Consider the following 16,541-nt stretch of genomic DNA (forward strand, 5'->3'; position numbering starts at 1 on the left):
GGAGGAAGAGGGAAAAACATCAGGAAAAAGGTGTTCCCCCACCTTAGGGGTGTTTTAGGTGTTCCTGGCGGGAAGGTTCCCTAAAGGAATAATTTCTCGTCCTCTTGGAATTCGTTTTTTGGATTGGAAATTTGGGTTTAGAGCCCGGGCGGGAGAAAATCGGGAATTTCCAGTGCTGGTGGTGTCCAAGAGCAAAATCTCGCAGGTCTCGGGTAAAGACCTGGGTTTGTGGTTGGTTCCTCATGCTTCACCCCCCCTGGTGGGTCTCACTGAGTTGGATCCTCCAAAAAACGATGTGGAAGAGGGAAAAACATCAGGAAAAGGTGTTTCCCCACCTTAGGGGTGTTTTAGGTGTTCCCAGCAAGAAGTTTCCCTAAAGGAATAATTTCTCATCCTCTTGGAATTCGTTTTTAGGGTTGGAAATTCAGGTTTAGAGCTTCCTGGCGTGTTTGTAAATGATTTCCCTGGATAGGATCTCCCTGCGGAGCTGGGATGATTCACGCCACGACCCCAGCCTGTCCCACAGGCCTGGGGAGCTCCTGGCAGGGAGGATTTCCCTCGGGAAGGAGAAGGGAACCAGGGCTCCGTTCCCAAGGACAGCGTCTGGAGACATCCGCGCCGCTCCTCCGCTGTCCTTTCATCTCTTGTGGATTAAAAGCTGCAAATCTCGGAATCGCGGAAGGGTTTGGGCTGGAAAGGAGCTTTAAAATCCATCTTTTCCCACCTCCGACGCCTCCCACCATCCCAGCCTCACTTGGGACAATTCCAGGGATTTGGAGCAGCCGCGGCTTTCCTGGGAGTCCTGAGGCGGGGTCGTTAATTAATGTGTTTGTCTTCCCTTAATTGATGCTTTTGGCCACGTTCAGGACCCGGCCAGGTTGAGGAGACCAATCCGGGGCGGAATTCCCGTTCCCAATTCTTGCTGCCAGGAAACTGTGGCTGGATGGGAGCGGGAATTCCCGGCTTGGCAGGTGCTTCCATGCGGGACACGCGAGGCTCCGCCTTCCCCAGGTCCCGGGAGAGGCTCTGATGGAATCTCTGGGCCTGGGAATGAGGGGGGATCCTCCTGGAGCAGGGGGATTTTGGGAATGGAGATCGGGATTTGGGGCCGTTCGCTGCAGGCGGATGTGGAATCGCGGAGTCGTGGAATTGCAGAATCAGGGAATGGGATGGGATGGGATGGAAGAGGCCTGGGAGATGATGGAATTTCAGCCTTTTCCATGGGCAGGGACACCTTCCACCATCCCAGGTTGTTCCAAGCCCCATCCAACCTGGCCTGGGACATTTCCAGGGATCCAGGAACAGCCACAGATTCTCTGGGAATTTCATCCCAGCCCCTCACCACCCTCACAGCCAGGAATTCCTTCCCAAAAATCCCATCCATCCCTGCCCTCTGGCAGTGGGAAGCCATTCCCTGTGTCCTGTCCCTCCATTCCTTTTCCCAAATCCCTCTCCAGCTCTCCTGGATCCCTTCAGGCACTGGAAAAGGGCTCTGAGGTCTCCCTGGAGCCTTTTCCAGGCTGGACATTCCCAGCTCTCCCAGCCTGGCTCCAGCCCTTGGAACATCTCCGTGGCCTCCTCTGGAATTGCTCCAGCAGCTCCAGGTCCTCCTGCTGTTGGATCCTGGAGCTGGGTGCAGAATTCCAGCTGGGATCTCCCCTGAGCAGGGCAGAGGGGCAGAATTCCCTCCTTTTTCCTGGTGGGAAACGAGCCCAGGAGATGTCGGTGGAGCAGGACCCCATTCCCAAAGCGGCGTGAGGGGGTAACAGGGACCTGGGCATGGATTTTAAATTCCCTGGGATTTGCTGCAAGAACAGGGGTGGGATCAGGAATTTCCTGGGGAAAGGATCATTCCCAAGGTGGGACCAGGAATTTCCTGGGGAAAGGATCATTCCCAGAATGGGATCAGGAGTTTCCTGGCAAAAGGATCATTCCCGAGGTGGGACCAGGAATTTCCTGGGGAAAGGATCATTCCCAAGGTGGAATGCAGGAATTTCCTGGCAAAAGGATCATTCCTGAGGTGGGATGCAGGAATTTCTCGGCAAAAGGATCATTCCCGAGGTGGGATGCAGGAATTTCTTGGGAAAAGGATCATTCCCGAGGTGGGATCAGGAATTTCCTGGGAAAAGGATCATTCCCAGAGTGGAATCAGGAATTTCTTGGGAAAAGGATCATTCCCGAGGTGGGATGCAGGAATTTCCTGGGGAAAGGATCATTCCCGAGGTGGGATGCAGGAATTTCCTGGGGAAAGGATCATTCCCGAGGTGGGATGCAGGAATTTCTTGGGAAAAGGATCATTCCCAAGCTGGAATGCAGGAATTTCCTGGGAAAAGGATCATTCCCAAAATGGGATCAGGAATTTCTTGGGAAAAGGATCATTCCCGAGGTGGGATGCAGGAATTTCTTGGGAAAAGGATCATTCCCAAAATGGAATCCAGGAATTTCCTGGCAAAAGGATCATTCCCGAGGTGGGATGCAGGAATTTCTTGGGAAAAGGATCATTCCCGAGGTGGGATCAGCAGCTCTCCGGGGGGATTCCCACATGGGATCCGATTCCCACATCACGGAGACTCCAGGTCACGAATTCCTTGGCGTCCTGCACCAACACATTCCCTGTTCCCGTTATGGGATGCAAGTCTGCTGGATCAGCTTGGAGGAGGGCAGGATCCTCAAATAAAAATGTTTAATTCCCTGGAAATCTCCTGGAAGGGAAAAGGAATTTGGGAAAAGGAATTCAGGAAAAGGAGCCCTTGGCTGGGTTTGGCCAATGGGAGGCTGTGTCCTCAAATCTCCGGGAATTCCAGGTCTTGGCCATTCCAGGGATTGGGATTGAGCGGGTCCTGGAGCTTTAAAAATTCGTTTAATTTTTTTTTTTTTTTAAATTTAGACGCCACTAGAGGGAGCAGAAATTCCCGATGACTGGAATTTCCAGCTGCATCCCATCCAAACCACGGCTGCGTCCCACCCTTGATCTAAATATCGTGGCTGGGGAAAAAAAAAAAACATTCCTGCATTTTCCCCATTCCTGCATTTTCCACATTCCTGCATTTTCCCCATTCCTGCATTTTCCCCATTCCTGCACATTTTCCCCATTCCTGCATTTTCCCCATTCCTGCACATTTTCCCCATTCCTCATTTTCCCTATCCCGGGAAGTGTCCAAGGCCAGGTTGGAGGGGGCTTGGAGCAACCTGGGATAGCAGAAGGTGTCCCTGCCTAATTCCATTGTCTTGAAGGTCCCTTCCAACCCCAACCATTCCACGATTCCATGAAATTCCATGAAAGATTCCCAGATCCCGGTCGGGTTTCTCGCGGGGGATCGGCAGCTGGGGAGGAGCTCTGGAGGTTTCCTGGTGGAACCTCCCGGTCCGGGTCCCATCCCAGGGAATCTCATTTAAAGGTTTCTGGCTAAGCTCGGCTCATCTGGTCGGAAAAGGGAATTTGGGATGAGTGGGGAATTTTTTATTGGAATCCACACCCAGGGCCTCCCTTAAAATTTAGGATTTAGGAACCAAAGCACCTCCGGATTTGGCTGGAGGCCTCTCCCAGTCCATTCCTCACATCCATGGGGATGTCCCATCCCGCCCGTGCGGGTCAGCCCTTGGAATCCACAGGGAATTTGCTGTTCCTGGATCCCGCCGGAATCGCCTCACGCTTCCACAGTGTGGAAGTTCCAATGAGCATCCGGATCCGGCGCTGGAATCAGCCCCGGGATATCAGCGGCAGCTCCGTCCTGGTGGCCAGCAGAGCCTTCCCGGAGAGATTTCCCAGATTTTCCACGGAGTTTTCCACGCTTGTCCTGAAGTGTTGGGGGCTTTTCTCCGGAGCGTGACTTGACAGCCGTGAAATCTCGGAGCGGGAGCGTCGGCCGGATTTTCCCGTGTCGGGATTTTCCGCACCGTCGGAAAGCGTCCGAGGTTACTGGCTTGAAATCCTTGGAGGAGGCGCCAGGCAAGGGAAAAAGAAGCCTTTTCCATGGAAAACTGGGCCTTGCCGCTGCTTCTCCAAGGAGGAATTCCGAGGGGAAGCTTGAAGGACAAGGAAGTGGATTTTGGACCGCCTGGAGCGTTTTCCTTGGACCGAAACGCAGGAATTTTGGGATGCGAGGAGCCTTCACCCGGATCTCATCTGCCGGGAAGTTGTGCCCGAGTTATTCCTCAGGATTCCCACTTTTTTTTTTATTTTGCACGTCCCGGTTCCGAAGGCGCCGGGATATCGGAGATCAAACACAGCATTTAAATCTTCCCGGATTATCCAAGGGAAATTTGCTCAAAACCCAATCCCTGGAATGCGCCCGCTGCAGATCTCTGGGATCAACAGCCACCCCCTTTCCAGGCAGCAGCCGTTTCCCGACTCCAAAAAAATCCCAAAAAAAGCAGATTTGTGGAATGAAGGATGCCTCAAATCTCTAAAACGCCCAATTTGAGCGTCCCACGAGTTTTCCTTGGAATCCTCTCCGTTCATTTCCTTTTCCAGGAGGCGCCGGGAAGAACCTGGAGGTGCCCGGGTTTGGGAAACGGCGGGATCAGGGACACGAATCCCTGCAGCGCCTGCTGCCCAAGGGTTTTCCAGGTCCTGGCAGGGATTCCCAAACTTTCCCCCCAGGATGAGAGGGAAGAGAAACCGAGGACTCGGAGTTGCTCCGGAAAACGGCGCGGGAAGACCGAGGCATGGAGAAGATCCTCAGGAGTTTCCTTCCCAGGGTCCTGCCGCCAGCAGGAGTTAAGGCTTGGAATTCTGGGATTCCCTTCATCCAAACGTTGGATTTTCCCAGCTGGGTGAGGTCTCCCGGTGTGAGGAGCCAGGAGGAGCTTGGGAGAGCTGGGAATGTTCATCCTGGAAAAGGATCCAGGGAAACCTCGGAGCCGCTTCCAGAGCCTGAAGGGATCCAGGAGAGCTGGAGAGGGACAAAGGGATGGAGGGACAGGACACAGGGAATGGCTTCCCTCATCCAGAGGGCAGGGATGGGTGGGATTTTGGGAAGGAATTCCTGGCTGGGAGGGTGGCGAGGGGCTGGGATGGAATTCCCAGAGAAGCTGTGGCTGCCCCTGGATCCATGGAAGTGTCCAAGGCCAGGTTGGAGCAACCCGGGATCGGGATTTTCCCTTCCAGCCCAAACCACGGGCCGGGCATTTGATGAAGTTTTTCTGTGTAACTTCCATGAAATTCCCACAATTTGATGAAGTTTTTGTTCCACTAAGGAACAAAAGAAGAAAAAAAACCAAAAAAAAAAAAAAGAAGGAAATTTTTTTTAATCCTGGAAATGTTGATCCCGTTGAAATTCCCACCCGGATCCGGATCCACCCCCAAACCTGCCTCATCCCTCCCATCCCTTAAGGACAAAGAGGATGGCCGGGAATTTCTCCATCTTTCCAATCCCTGGTGCTGTGGGAACCTCCTCATATCCCATCCCATTCCCAGACCACGGCATTCCCCCGGAAACCCTCCTCTTCCCGGTGCTTCATCCACGGCGTGGGGGCCGGGAAATCCTGCCCTCGGAGCGCAATTCCATGGTTTTGGAGGCCCCTTCCAACCCCAACCATTCCATGAGATTCCACGAGATTCCATGAAATCCCATGGTTCCGGATCTCGGTTGGGTTTCTCGCTGGGGAGGAGCTCGGGAGGTTTCCTGGTGGAATCTCCCGGTCCGGGTCCCATCCCAGGGAATCTAAAGATTTCTGGATATCCCAGGGAATTTAAAGGTTTCTGGCTAAGCTCGGCTCACCTGGTCGGAAAAGGGAATTTGGGATGAGTGGGGAAGTTTTTATTGGAATCCGCACCCGGGGCCTCCCTTAAAATTCAGGATTTAGGAGCCAGAGCACCTCCGGATTTGGCTGGAGATGAATCCAGCTCTGGATGGGAATGTTGGACGGGAATGCTTGGAATTCTTGGAATTTTTGCAATTCAGATTTATTTTTTTCCCTCCCTTTTATTTACTGCCTGTGGCAACAAATTCCTGTTTTTTTCCAGTTCCATCCCCCTGGGACAACTTTCCCAAAATCCCAGGTTTGCTCCAAGCCCCACCCAAGTTGGCCTTGGACGTTTCCAAGGACGGGGCATCCACAGTTTTTTCCGGGAATTCCATTCCAGCGTTCGTTTTCTTTGCTTTTTCCCGTTTTTCCCACCTGTTGGACAATCCCCGGACGATCCGAGGATCCTCGTCCTCCAGGACACGGAATCATCTCCTCTTTCCACCCTTCTGGAACCCGCGACGAGGAGGCGGATCCGTCCCAGCTGAGTTCTCCTGGAGATTTTTTGTGAAATTTAAGGAATCGCCTGGAAATTCCCCGGCTTCGGCCTCTTCCCCTGGTTCCAGGAGATCCTCAATTTCCCGAATTGCGGGGAAGGATCCCAAATTCAGTCTTCCAATGGTTTTTTGGTTTTTTTTTTCGGTGGTGTTTTATCCCTGGTTTTGGTTTATTCCCGCCCATTTCACAGCAAGAATTCCATCTCCGAGTGACGCTGGGCATCCCAATCCACGGCAAAGGGGTCGGAATTCCGTGCTCTTCGAGGCCCCTTCCCACAACTTTGGGTTGCTCCTGAACCTGGCCTGGGACACTTCCAGGGGACGATGGGGCATTGCTGGAAAATCCTTTGATGAGATCTCCCAGAATTCCCAAATTTATCCCAAAGATTTGATTTCTCCCCCGCGGGAGATTTTCCTAACTCCGAAATTCCTTCGGCTTCAACTTCCTGTCCCCTTCTCCGACAGTGCCAGCTCCCATCCCACCCATCCGGGTGAGTTTTCCCATGGAATTAAAGGCCGGAAAAGACTTCCAAGATCCTCAAATCCACTTTCCAGGCTCCTTCCCTAATTCCCATTCCCTCCCCACCATCCTTGAGTTTATTGAGACCGCGGAACTCCCCCCCCCCCCCACCGGGGGATGGAATTATCCGAGGAAATATTTGGGGATGAGCAGTGGAAAACACATTCCCGGCACAACCCGAGCAAGACCCGGCTCCTCTTCCTCATTCCATCCTCAAAATATTTCCCAGGAAAAAAAACCAAACCAAACAAACAAAAAAAAAATCTCATTTTTGGCATTTTTTGCTCCGAGCCGGGGGTGGAAATCGTGACCCGAAGCTTTTTTTTTTTAATATCCTTTCCTCGAATCCCCCCGGATTAGGGCGGATATTCCGGATATTCCGCTAATTCCCCCCCCCCCCGGAGCGCTTGCGTCGGGCCCCGAAATTCCGGTTGCGTAATTCCCAAGGAAACCCCCCTGGAAGTTTTGCCGGAATTGAGGGCACGAGGGGCGGCGATTGAAGCCCGAGGATTCGGAGCCGGGATTTCGTTTCTATTCCTGGCTCGGGAATGCCGCCCTGTCCTAGGCAAATGGGGAAAAAAAAACCCAAAAAAATGCTGGATTTGTTTGATTTTTTAAAAAATAAAAAAAATTCCCAGGATAATAAATTTCTGCCAGTGCCGGAGGATTTGGGTAAGACGCGGTTTAGGGAAAATTAATTTCATTGGCGTGAAGGGCACGTTGGTCGGTGGGAAATCTCCTTAATTATGGGAAAAATAGCGTTAGTTATTGGAAAATCAACTTAATTAGTGGAAAATCGCCTTAATTAGTGGAAAATCACCTTTTTCGTTGGAAAATCACGCTTATTGACGAAACGTCGTCTTCGTTACTGGAGAATTGTTTTTTGTAAGTGGAAATTGCCTTAATTGTTGGAAAATCACCTTAATTATTGGAAAACCACACTCATTGATGAAAAATCATCTTAATTACTGCAAAATCACCTTAATTGCTGGGGAAATCACCTTAATTATTGGAAAATCACCCTAATTAGTGGAAAATCACCCTTATTAGTGGAAAATCACCTTCATTTCTGGAAAATCAGTTTTTTTCATTGGAAATCACCTTAATTATTGGGAAATGACCTTAATTAGTGGAAAATCACACTTATTAATGGAAAATCATCTTGATTACTGGAAAGTCACCTTAATTATTGGGAAAACACCTTTATTATTGGTAAATCACCCTAATTATTGGAAAATCACCTTTTTCATTGGAAAATCACCCTTATTACTGGAAAATCACTTTTTAAATTGGAAAATCACCTTAATAATTGGAAAATCACTTTTTTTATTGGAAATCACCTTAATTATTGAAAAATCACCCTTATTAGTGGAAAATCACCTTTTTCATTGGAAAATCACACAATAATGGAAAATCATCACGATTAGTGGAAAATCGCCGAAATTATTGGAAAACCGCCTTTATTGTTGGTAAGTGACCCTAATTAGTGGAAAATCACCTTTATTCATGGAAGATCACCTTAATTATTGGAATTTTTTTTTTATTGGAAAATCACCCTGATTTTTGGAAAATCTCCCTCGTTAGGGTGAAATTTTCCTTATTAGTGGAAAATCGCCTTTTTCATTGGAAAATCACGCTTATTACTGGAAAATCACCTTCATTACTGGAAAATCACTTTTTTTCATTGGAAATTACCTTAATTATTGGAAAATCACCTTAATTATTGTAAAACCACACTCATTAATGAAAAATCGTCTTCATTAATGAAAAAGCATCTTAATTACTGCAAAATCACCTTAATTGCTGGGTAAATCACCTTAATTATTGGAAAATCACCCTTATTAGGGGAAAATCACCTTTTTCATTGGAAAATCACCCTTATTACTGGAAAATCACCTTCATTACTGGAAAATCACTTTTTTTCATTGGAAATCACCTTAATTATGGGAAAATAACTTTTTTAATTGGAAAATCACCTTAATTATTGGAAATTTTTTTTTTTTGAAAATCACCCTAATTTTTGGAAAATCTCCCTCATTAGGGTGAAATTTTCCTTATTAGTGGAAATCACCTTTTTCATTGGAAAATCGCCCTTATTACTGGAAAATCACCTTCATTACTGGAAAATCACTTTTTTACATTGGAAATCAGCTTAATTGCTGGGAAATGACGTTAATTATTGGAAAACCACCCTTATTAGTGGAAAATCCCCTTTTTCATTGGAAAATCACACAATAATGGAAAATCATCACGATTAGTGGAAAATCGCCTAAATTATTGGAAAACCGCCTTTATTGTTGGTAAGTGACCCTAATTAGTGGAAAATCACCTTTGTTCATGGAAGATCACCTTAATTATTGGAATTTTTTTTTTATTGGAAAATCACCCTGATTTTTGGAAAATCACCCTCGTTAGGGTGAAATTTTCCTTATTAGTGGAAAATCACCTTTTTTGTTGGAGAATCACCCTTATTGATGAAAAGTCGTCTTCGTTACTGGAGAATTGTTTTTTATCAGTGGAAATTGCCTTAATTGTTGGGAAATCACCTTAATTATTGGAAAACCACACTTATTAATGAAAAATCATCTTCGTTAATGAAAAATCATCTTAATTACTGCAAAATGACCTTAATTGCTGGGGAAATCACCTTAATTATTGGAAAACCACACTCATTAATGAAAAATCATCTTCGTTAATGAAAAATCATCTTAATTACTGCAAAATCACCTTAATTGCTGGGGAAATCACCTTAATTATTGGAAAATCACCCTAATTAGTGGAAAATCACCCTTATTACTGGAAAATCACCTAAATTATTGGAAAATCACTTTTTTTCATTGGAAATCACCTTAATTATTGGGAAATGACCTTAATTAGTGGAAAATCACACTTATTAATGGAAAATCATCTTGATTACTGGAAAGTCACCTTAATTATTGGGAAAACACCTTTATTATTGGTAAATCACCCTAATTATTGGAAAATCACCTTTTTCATTGGAAAATCACCCTTATTACTGGAAAATCACTTTTTAAATTGGAAAATCACCTTAATAATTGGAAAATCACTTTTTTTATTGGAAATCACCTTAATTATTGAAAAATCACCCTTATTAGTGGAAAATCACCTTTTTCATTGGAAAATCACACAATAATGGAAAATCATCACGGTTACTGGAAAATCTCCTAAATTATTGGAAAACCGCCTTTATTGTTGGTAAATGACCCTAATTAGTGGAAAATCACCTTTGTTCATGGAAGATCACCTTAATTATTGGAATTTTTTTTTTATTGGAAAATCACCCTGATTTTTGGAAAATCTCCCTCGTTAGGGTGAAATTTTCCTTATTAGTGGAAAATCGCCTTTTTCGTTGGAGAATCACGCTTATTGATGAAAAGTCGTCTTCGTTACTGGAGAATCGTTTTTTATCAGTGGAAATTGCCTTAATTGTTGGAAAATCACCTTAATTATTGGAAAATCACACTCATTGATGAAAAATCATCTTCGTTAATGAAAAATCATCTTAATTACTGCAAAATGACCTTAATTGCTGGGAAAATCACCTTAATTATTGGAAAATCACCCTTATTAGTGGAAAATCACCTTTTTCATTGGAAAATCGCCCTTATTACTGGAAAATCACCTTCATTACTGGAAAATCACTTTTTTTCATTGGAAATCACCTTAATTCTTGGAAAATCACTTTTTTTAATTGGAAATCACCTTAATTATTGGAATTTTTTTTATTGGAAAATCACCCTGATTTTTGGAAAACAGCCCTCATTAGGTTGAAATTTTCCTTATTAGTGGAAAATCACCTTTTTCATTGGAAAATCACACTTATTACTGGAAAATCACCTTCATTACTGGAAAATCACTTTTTTTCATTGGAAATTACCTTAATTATTGGAAAATCACCTTAATTATTGGAAAACCACACTTATTAATGAAAAATCATCTTCGTTAATGAAAAATCATCTTAATTACTGCAAAATCACCTTAATTGCTGGGGAAATCACCTTAATTATTGGAAAATCACCCTTATTAGTGGTAAATCACCCTTATTAGAGGAAAATCACCTTTTTCATTGGAAAATCACCTTTTTCATTGGAAAATCACCCTTATTACTGGAAAATCACCTAAATTATTGGAAAATCACTTTTTTTCATTGGAAATCACCTTAATTATTGGGAAATGACCTTAATTAGTGGAAAATCACACTTATTAATGGAAAATCATCTTGATTACTGGAAAGTCACCTTAATTATTGGGAAAACACCTTTATTATTGGTAAATCACCCTAATTATTGGAAAATCACCTTTTTCATTGGAAAATCACCCTTATTACTGGAAAATCACTTTTTAAATTGGAAAATCACCTTAATAATTGGAAAATCACTTTTTTTATTGGAAATCACCTTAATTATTGGAAAATCACCCTTATTAGTGGAAAATCACCTTTTTCATTGGAAAATCACACAATAATGGAAAATCATCGTGGTTACTGGAAAATTGCCTAAATTATTGGAAAACCGCCTTTATTGTTGGTAAATGACCCTAATTAGTGGAAAATCACCTTTGTTCATGGAAGATCACCTTAATTATTGGAATTTTTTTTTTATTGGAAAATCACCCTGATTTTTGGAAAATCACCCTCGTTAGGGTGAAATTTTCCTTATTAGTGGAAAATCACCTTTTTCATTGGAAAATCACACATTGATGAAAAGTCGTCTTCGTTACTAGAGAATCGTTTTTTATCAGTGGAAATTGCCTTAATTGTTGGAAAATCACCTTAATTATTGGAAAACCACACTTATTAATGAAAAATCATCTTCGTTAATGAAAAATCATCTTAATTACTGCAAAATCACCTTAATTGCTGGGGAAATCACCTTAATTATTGGAAAATCACCCTTATTAGAGGAAAATCACCTTTTTCATTGGAAAATCACACAATAATGGAAAATCATCACGATTAGTGGAAAATCGCCGAAATTATTGGAAAACCGCCTTTATTGTTGGTAAATGACCCTAATTAGTGGAAAATCACCTTTATTCATGGAAGATCACCTTAATTATTGGAATTTTTTTTTTTATTGGAAAATCACCCTGATTTTTGGAAAATCTCCCTCGTGAGGGTGAAATTTTCCTTATTAGTGGAAAATCACCTTTTTTGTTGGAAAATCACGCTTATTGACGAAACGTCGTCTTCGTTACTGGAAAATCGTTTTTTATCAGTGGAAATTGCCTTAATTGTTGGGAAATCACCTTAATTATTGGAAAACCACACTTATTAATGAAAAATCATCTTCATTAATGAAAAATCATCATAATTACTGCAAAATCACCTTAATTGCTGGGGAAATCACCTTAATTATTGGAAAACCACACTCATTAATGAAAAATCATCTTCGTTAATGAAAAATCATCTTAATTACTGCAAAATCACCTTAATTGCTGGGGAAATCACCTTAATTATTGGAAAATCACCCTAATTAGTGGAAAATCCCACTTATTAGTGGAAAATCACCTTTTTCATTGGAAAATCACCCTTATTACTGGAAAATTGGAAAAAACTTTTTTAATTGGAAAATCACCCTAATTATTGGAAAATCACCTTTATTAGTAGAAAATGACATTTTCCATTGGAAAATCACCTTCATTACTGGAAAATCACATTTTTCATTGGAAATCACCTTAATTATTGGGAAATGACGTTAATTAGTGGAAAATCACCTTTTTCATTGGAAAATCACACAATAATGGAAAATCATCATGATTAGTGGAAAATCGCCGAAATTATTGGAAAACCGCCTTTATTGTTGGTAAATGACCCTAATTAGTGGAAAATCACCTTTATTCATGGAAGATCACCTTAATTATTGGAATTTTTTTTTATTGGAAAATCACCCTGATTTTTGGAAAATCTCCCTCGTTAGGGTGAAATTTTCCTTATTAGTGGAAAAATCACCTTTTTCGTTGGAGAATCACGCTTATTGACAAAAAGTCGTCTTCGTTACTGGAAAATCGTTTTTTATCAGTGGAAATTGCCTTAATTGTTGGGAAATCACCTTAATTATTGGAAAACCACACTTATTAATGAAAAATCGTCTTCATTAATGAAAAATCATCTTAATTGCTGGGGAAATCACCTTAATTATTGGAAAATCACCCTTATTAGAGGAAAATCACCTTTTTCATTGGAAAATCACCCTTATTACTGGAAAATTGGAAAAAACTTTTTTCATTGGAAAATCACCCTAATTATTGGAAAATCACCTTTTTATTGAAAATCGCCTTAATTTTTGGAAAATCACCCCTATTTGGGTGAAATTTTCCTTATTAGTGGAAAATCACCTTTTTCATTGGAAAATCACCCTTATTACTGGAAAATCACCTTCATCACTGGAAAATCACTTTTTTTAATTGGAAATCACCTTAATTATTGGAATTTTTTTTTATTGGAAAATCACCCTGATTTTTGGAAAACCACCCTCATTAGGGTGAAATTTTCCTTATTAGTGGAAAATCGCCTTTTTCATTGGAAAATCACACTTATTAATTAATGAAAAATCATCTTCATCACCGGAAAATCACTTTTTTACATTGGAAATTATCTTAATTATTGGAAAATAACTTTTTAAATTGGAAAATCACCTTAATTATTGGAAAATCACTTTTTTATTGAAAATAACCTTATTTTTTGGAAAATCACCTTTATTTGGGCTTTTAATTATTCCCAAAAACTCGGCTCATCCCGGGAAAGCGAGCGCATCCTTGGGAGCGTGCAACCGCGCGGATCCCTGTGGAAATTCCCTGCCCAGCTCCCCCCCGTTGGGAATATTTGGGATGGATTCACTCGTCCATCAACTCCAAACCTCGTCAGGGAGGGACAGGAGGAGTCCTGGAGCTCGTTTGGACGGGGATTAATTAACGCGGACGGGAAACGGAACAGCGGGAAAAATGATGGATGGAAACCAAGCCGTGGCTCCGATGGATTGGGAAGATCTCGGAAGCGACATCTCCGAAAAATCCACCCATTTTCGGATGAGCCAAAATAAGGGATGGGGGAGCGTGAGGCTGGCACCTGGAATAGAAACCTGGGATCCAGAGGAGCGGGAATTCCGTCCTGGAGGGGGCTGGAGGAGCTCCTGGTCCATCCAGCGTGGGGAATTCCGGTGTCCAAGGGGTTTGACAATCCCGTTTTGGCCAGGGCCGGGTGCCGGTGGAGTTTTTAGATGGAAAAACCGACATTCCCACCAGACTTTCCCCTGGGATGCTGCTGTGCTGGATGGGGGTGGAAGCAGATCCACAGGGAAGGACCTTGAGCAGCTCCAGAAATCTCCTGGAATCACGGAATGGTTTGGGTTGGAAGGGACCTTAAAGCCCATCCGCCTTCCCCTATCCCAGCTTGCTCCAGCCTGGCCTTGGACACTTCCAGGCATGGGATCCGTCTGGATTCCACCATGGATTTGAGGATCCATCAAAATTCCACCATGGATTTGGAGATCCATCTGGATTCCACCATGGATTTGGGGATCCTTCTGGATTCCATCATGGATTTGGGGATCCATCTAAATTCTGACACGGATTTGGGAATCCAAAGGATTCTGCCATGGATTTGGGGATCCATCTAAATTCTGACATGGATTTGGGGATCCATCTGGATTCCGCCATGGATTTGGGGATCCATCTAAATTCCACCACGGATTTGGGTACAGCACGGGGATCAGAGGTGATGCCTTTCTCTCGGGAATCCTGGAGGAGGAGGAGGAGGAGGAGGAGGAGGAGGAGGAGTTGGAATTCCATTCACACGCGCTGGCGAGGAAAAAGGGATTAAGCAATTCCACGCAGCCGTCCGTAATTCCAGGGCTAAATCCCATTAAAATCGGCTTTGGCAGAAGCTTAATTTTATTGCCTCCTTGCTCCACTAAAATTTTGGAGCTTTATCCTATTAGGAAGATTTTGTTTCTTTTCCCTCTTTTTTTTTTTCCTTCCCGAAACCAACGTCGGATCTGAATTTTATTAACGGCAGAGCCTTAACAAGGGAACGTGGGGGGATTTTAGGGATGGCTTTTTTGGAATAAAGTTATTTCTCCAGGCATTTTCTGGAGAAACATTTGCTGTGTTTTCCAAATGGGACCAAATCCCAGCACATTCCCGTCGGGAAAAATAAAGATTTTCCTGTGCTCATTTGCAGTGAGATTGGATAATATTGGAAACACCATGATCAATACCTGGGGTTTTTTTTTGGGAATGGTTGGAGGGTCTTGGCGTTGGAAAAGTGCGGAGCCAAAAATACGGATCAAGAGTAGGTTTGATCCTACAGGAGCGGCTTTGAGTCCTTGAATCCCACAAAATCCTTCTTGGACTCCCAAGTCTGAATTCCCAAGTTTTGAATTCCCAACTCTTCACTGAACCCCACCAGGTCCAAGAACCAGTTTGGAAATTCCATCCCAGAGTTCCAGACGGGGTTTTTTTCCCCGTGTTTTTCCAAGTGTTGTTTCTCTTGGAGTGGGTTGGTGGCGTGACCACCTCCATTTTCCAGGAACGAGAGCTCTGCCGGCTCGGATTTAGATGAAAATGTGGCAAAAATTTGGTTTTGTGGGGATTTTCCTCTTCCCGCATTGGCTCTGACCGTCCGAGGCTGTGGAAGAGCGGGAGCGGCGCTCGGAAAGGGCGGGATGGAGCCGGGAGATGTTTGGGATCTGCTCAGATGTTTTAAGGGGAAATTTGGTCTTTGAAGGGTTGGAAATGAACCTGGAGACCACGGCCATGGATGGCTCGGCCACCATCCGGCCGACAACTCAAAATAAAAAAAAATCAGCGACTCCAAGCTCGAGCAGGCCCCGGGAGCAGATCCGGGACAGTTGGATCCCATCCTGATGGGATTCGCCTCCATGAATCCCAGAGGAGACACTGACGCCCCCATTGGTGACTCCTCCTGTGCCATTCCTGTTTTCCAGCTCGTCGCCTTCGGGAGTGTTCGAGAAGGAATACGACATTTACCGGGATTACAGCGCGGAAGGACAGCTCCTGCATTACAGGTAGCCGGAATTTCCCTCCGGGATCGGGGTTGGGATGGGTGGGACAGTGAGTGTCACGGGTGTTTTATTCCCAAAGGATTTTCCAATCCTTCTCCTCATCCCTTCCCTTCATGCGTTGCCCTTCAGGTTTTTGTGGGGCTCCAAAAGTCCTCAAGGAGCCCAAAAAGCCCTCATTGAACCCCAAAAGTCCTTCTTGAACCCCCCCAGGTCCATCTTGGACCCCAAATCCTCATGGAACGCCCGAAATTCTCACTGAACCCCATGACGTCATTGCTGGGCCCCGGAGATCCTCACTGAACCCCAAACATCCTCATTGAACCCCAAACATCCTCACTGAACCCCAAAAATCCTCATTGAACCCCAAACATCCTCATTGAACCCCAAAAATCCTGACTGAACCCCAAACATCCTCATTGAACCCCAAACATCCTCATTGAACCCCAAAAATCCTGACTGAACCCCAAACATCCTCATTGAACCCCAAACATCCTCACTGAACCCCAAACATCCTCATTGAACCCCAAAAATCCTGACTGAACCCCAAACATCCTCATTGAACCCCAAACATCCTCACTGAACCCCAAAAATCCTCATTGAACCCCCAACATCCTCATTGAACCCCAAAAATCCTCATTGAACCCCAAAAATCCTCACTGAACCCCAAAAATCCTCATTGAACCCCAAACATCCTCACTGAACCCCAAAAATCCTTCTCGAGCTCCAAATCCT

The 16,541-nt window shown here is 44.2% G+C and overlaps 1 protein-coding gene across 3 annotated transcripts in view; it reads left to right on the forward strand.

Moving 5' to 3' along the window:
• Window positions 1-16,541, forward strand: part of ARHGAP39 (Rho GTPase activating protein 39) — a 121,202-nt gene that overhangs the window by 71,819 nt on the left and 32,842 nt on the right. For all 3 annotated transcript variants that reach the window (XM_071421954.1, XM_071421953.1, XM_071421955.1), the window contains exon 3: window positions 15,732-15,812. In XM_071421954.1, the coding sequence (XP_071278055.1) occupies window positions 15,732-15,812 (81 nt within the window). The remainder of the gene's footprint in view (window positions 1-15,731; window positions 15,813-16,541) is intronic.

The sequence above is a fragment of the Agelaius tricolor genome, unplaced genomic scaffold, assembly GCF_023055355.1.
Source record: "Agelaius tricolor isolate 1412-34295 unplaced genomic scaffold, bAgeTri1.0.p SCAF_2, whole genome shotgun sequence".
NCBI lineage: Eukaryota > Metazoa > Chordata > Aves > Passeriformes > Icteridae > Agelaius > Agelaius tricolor.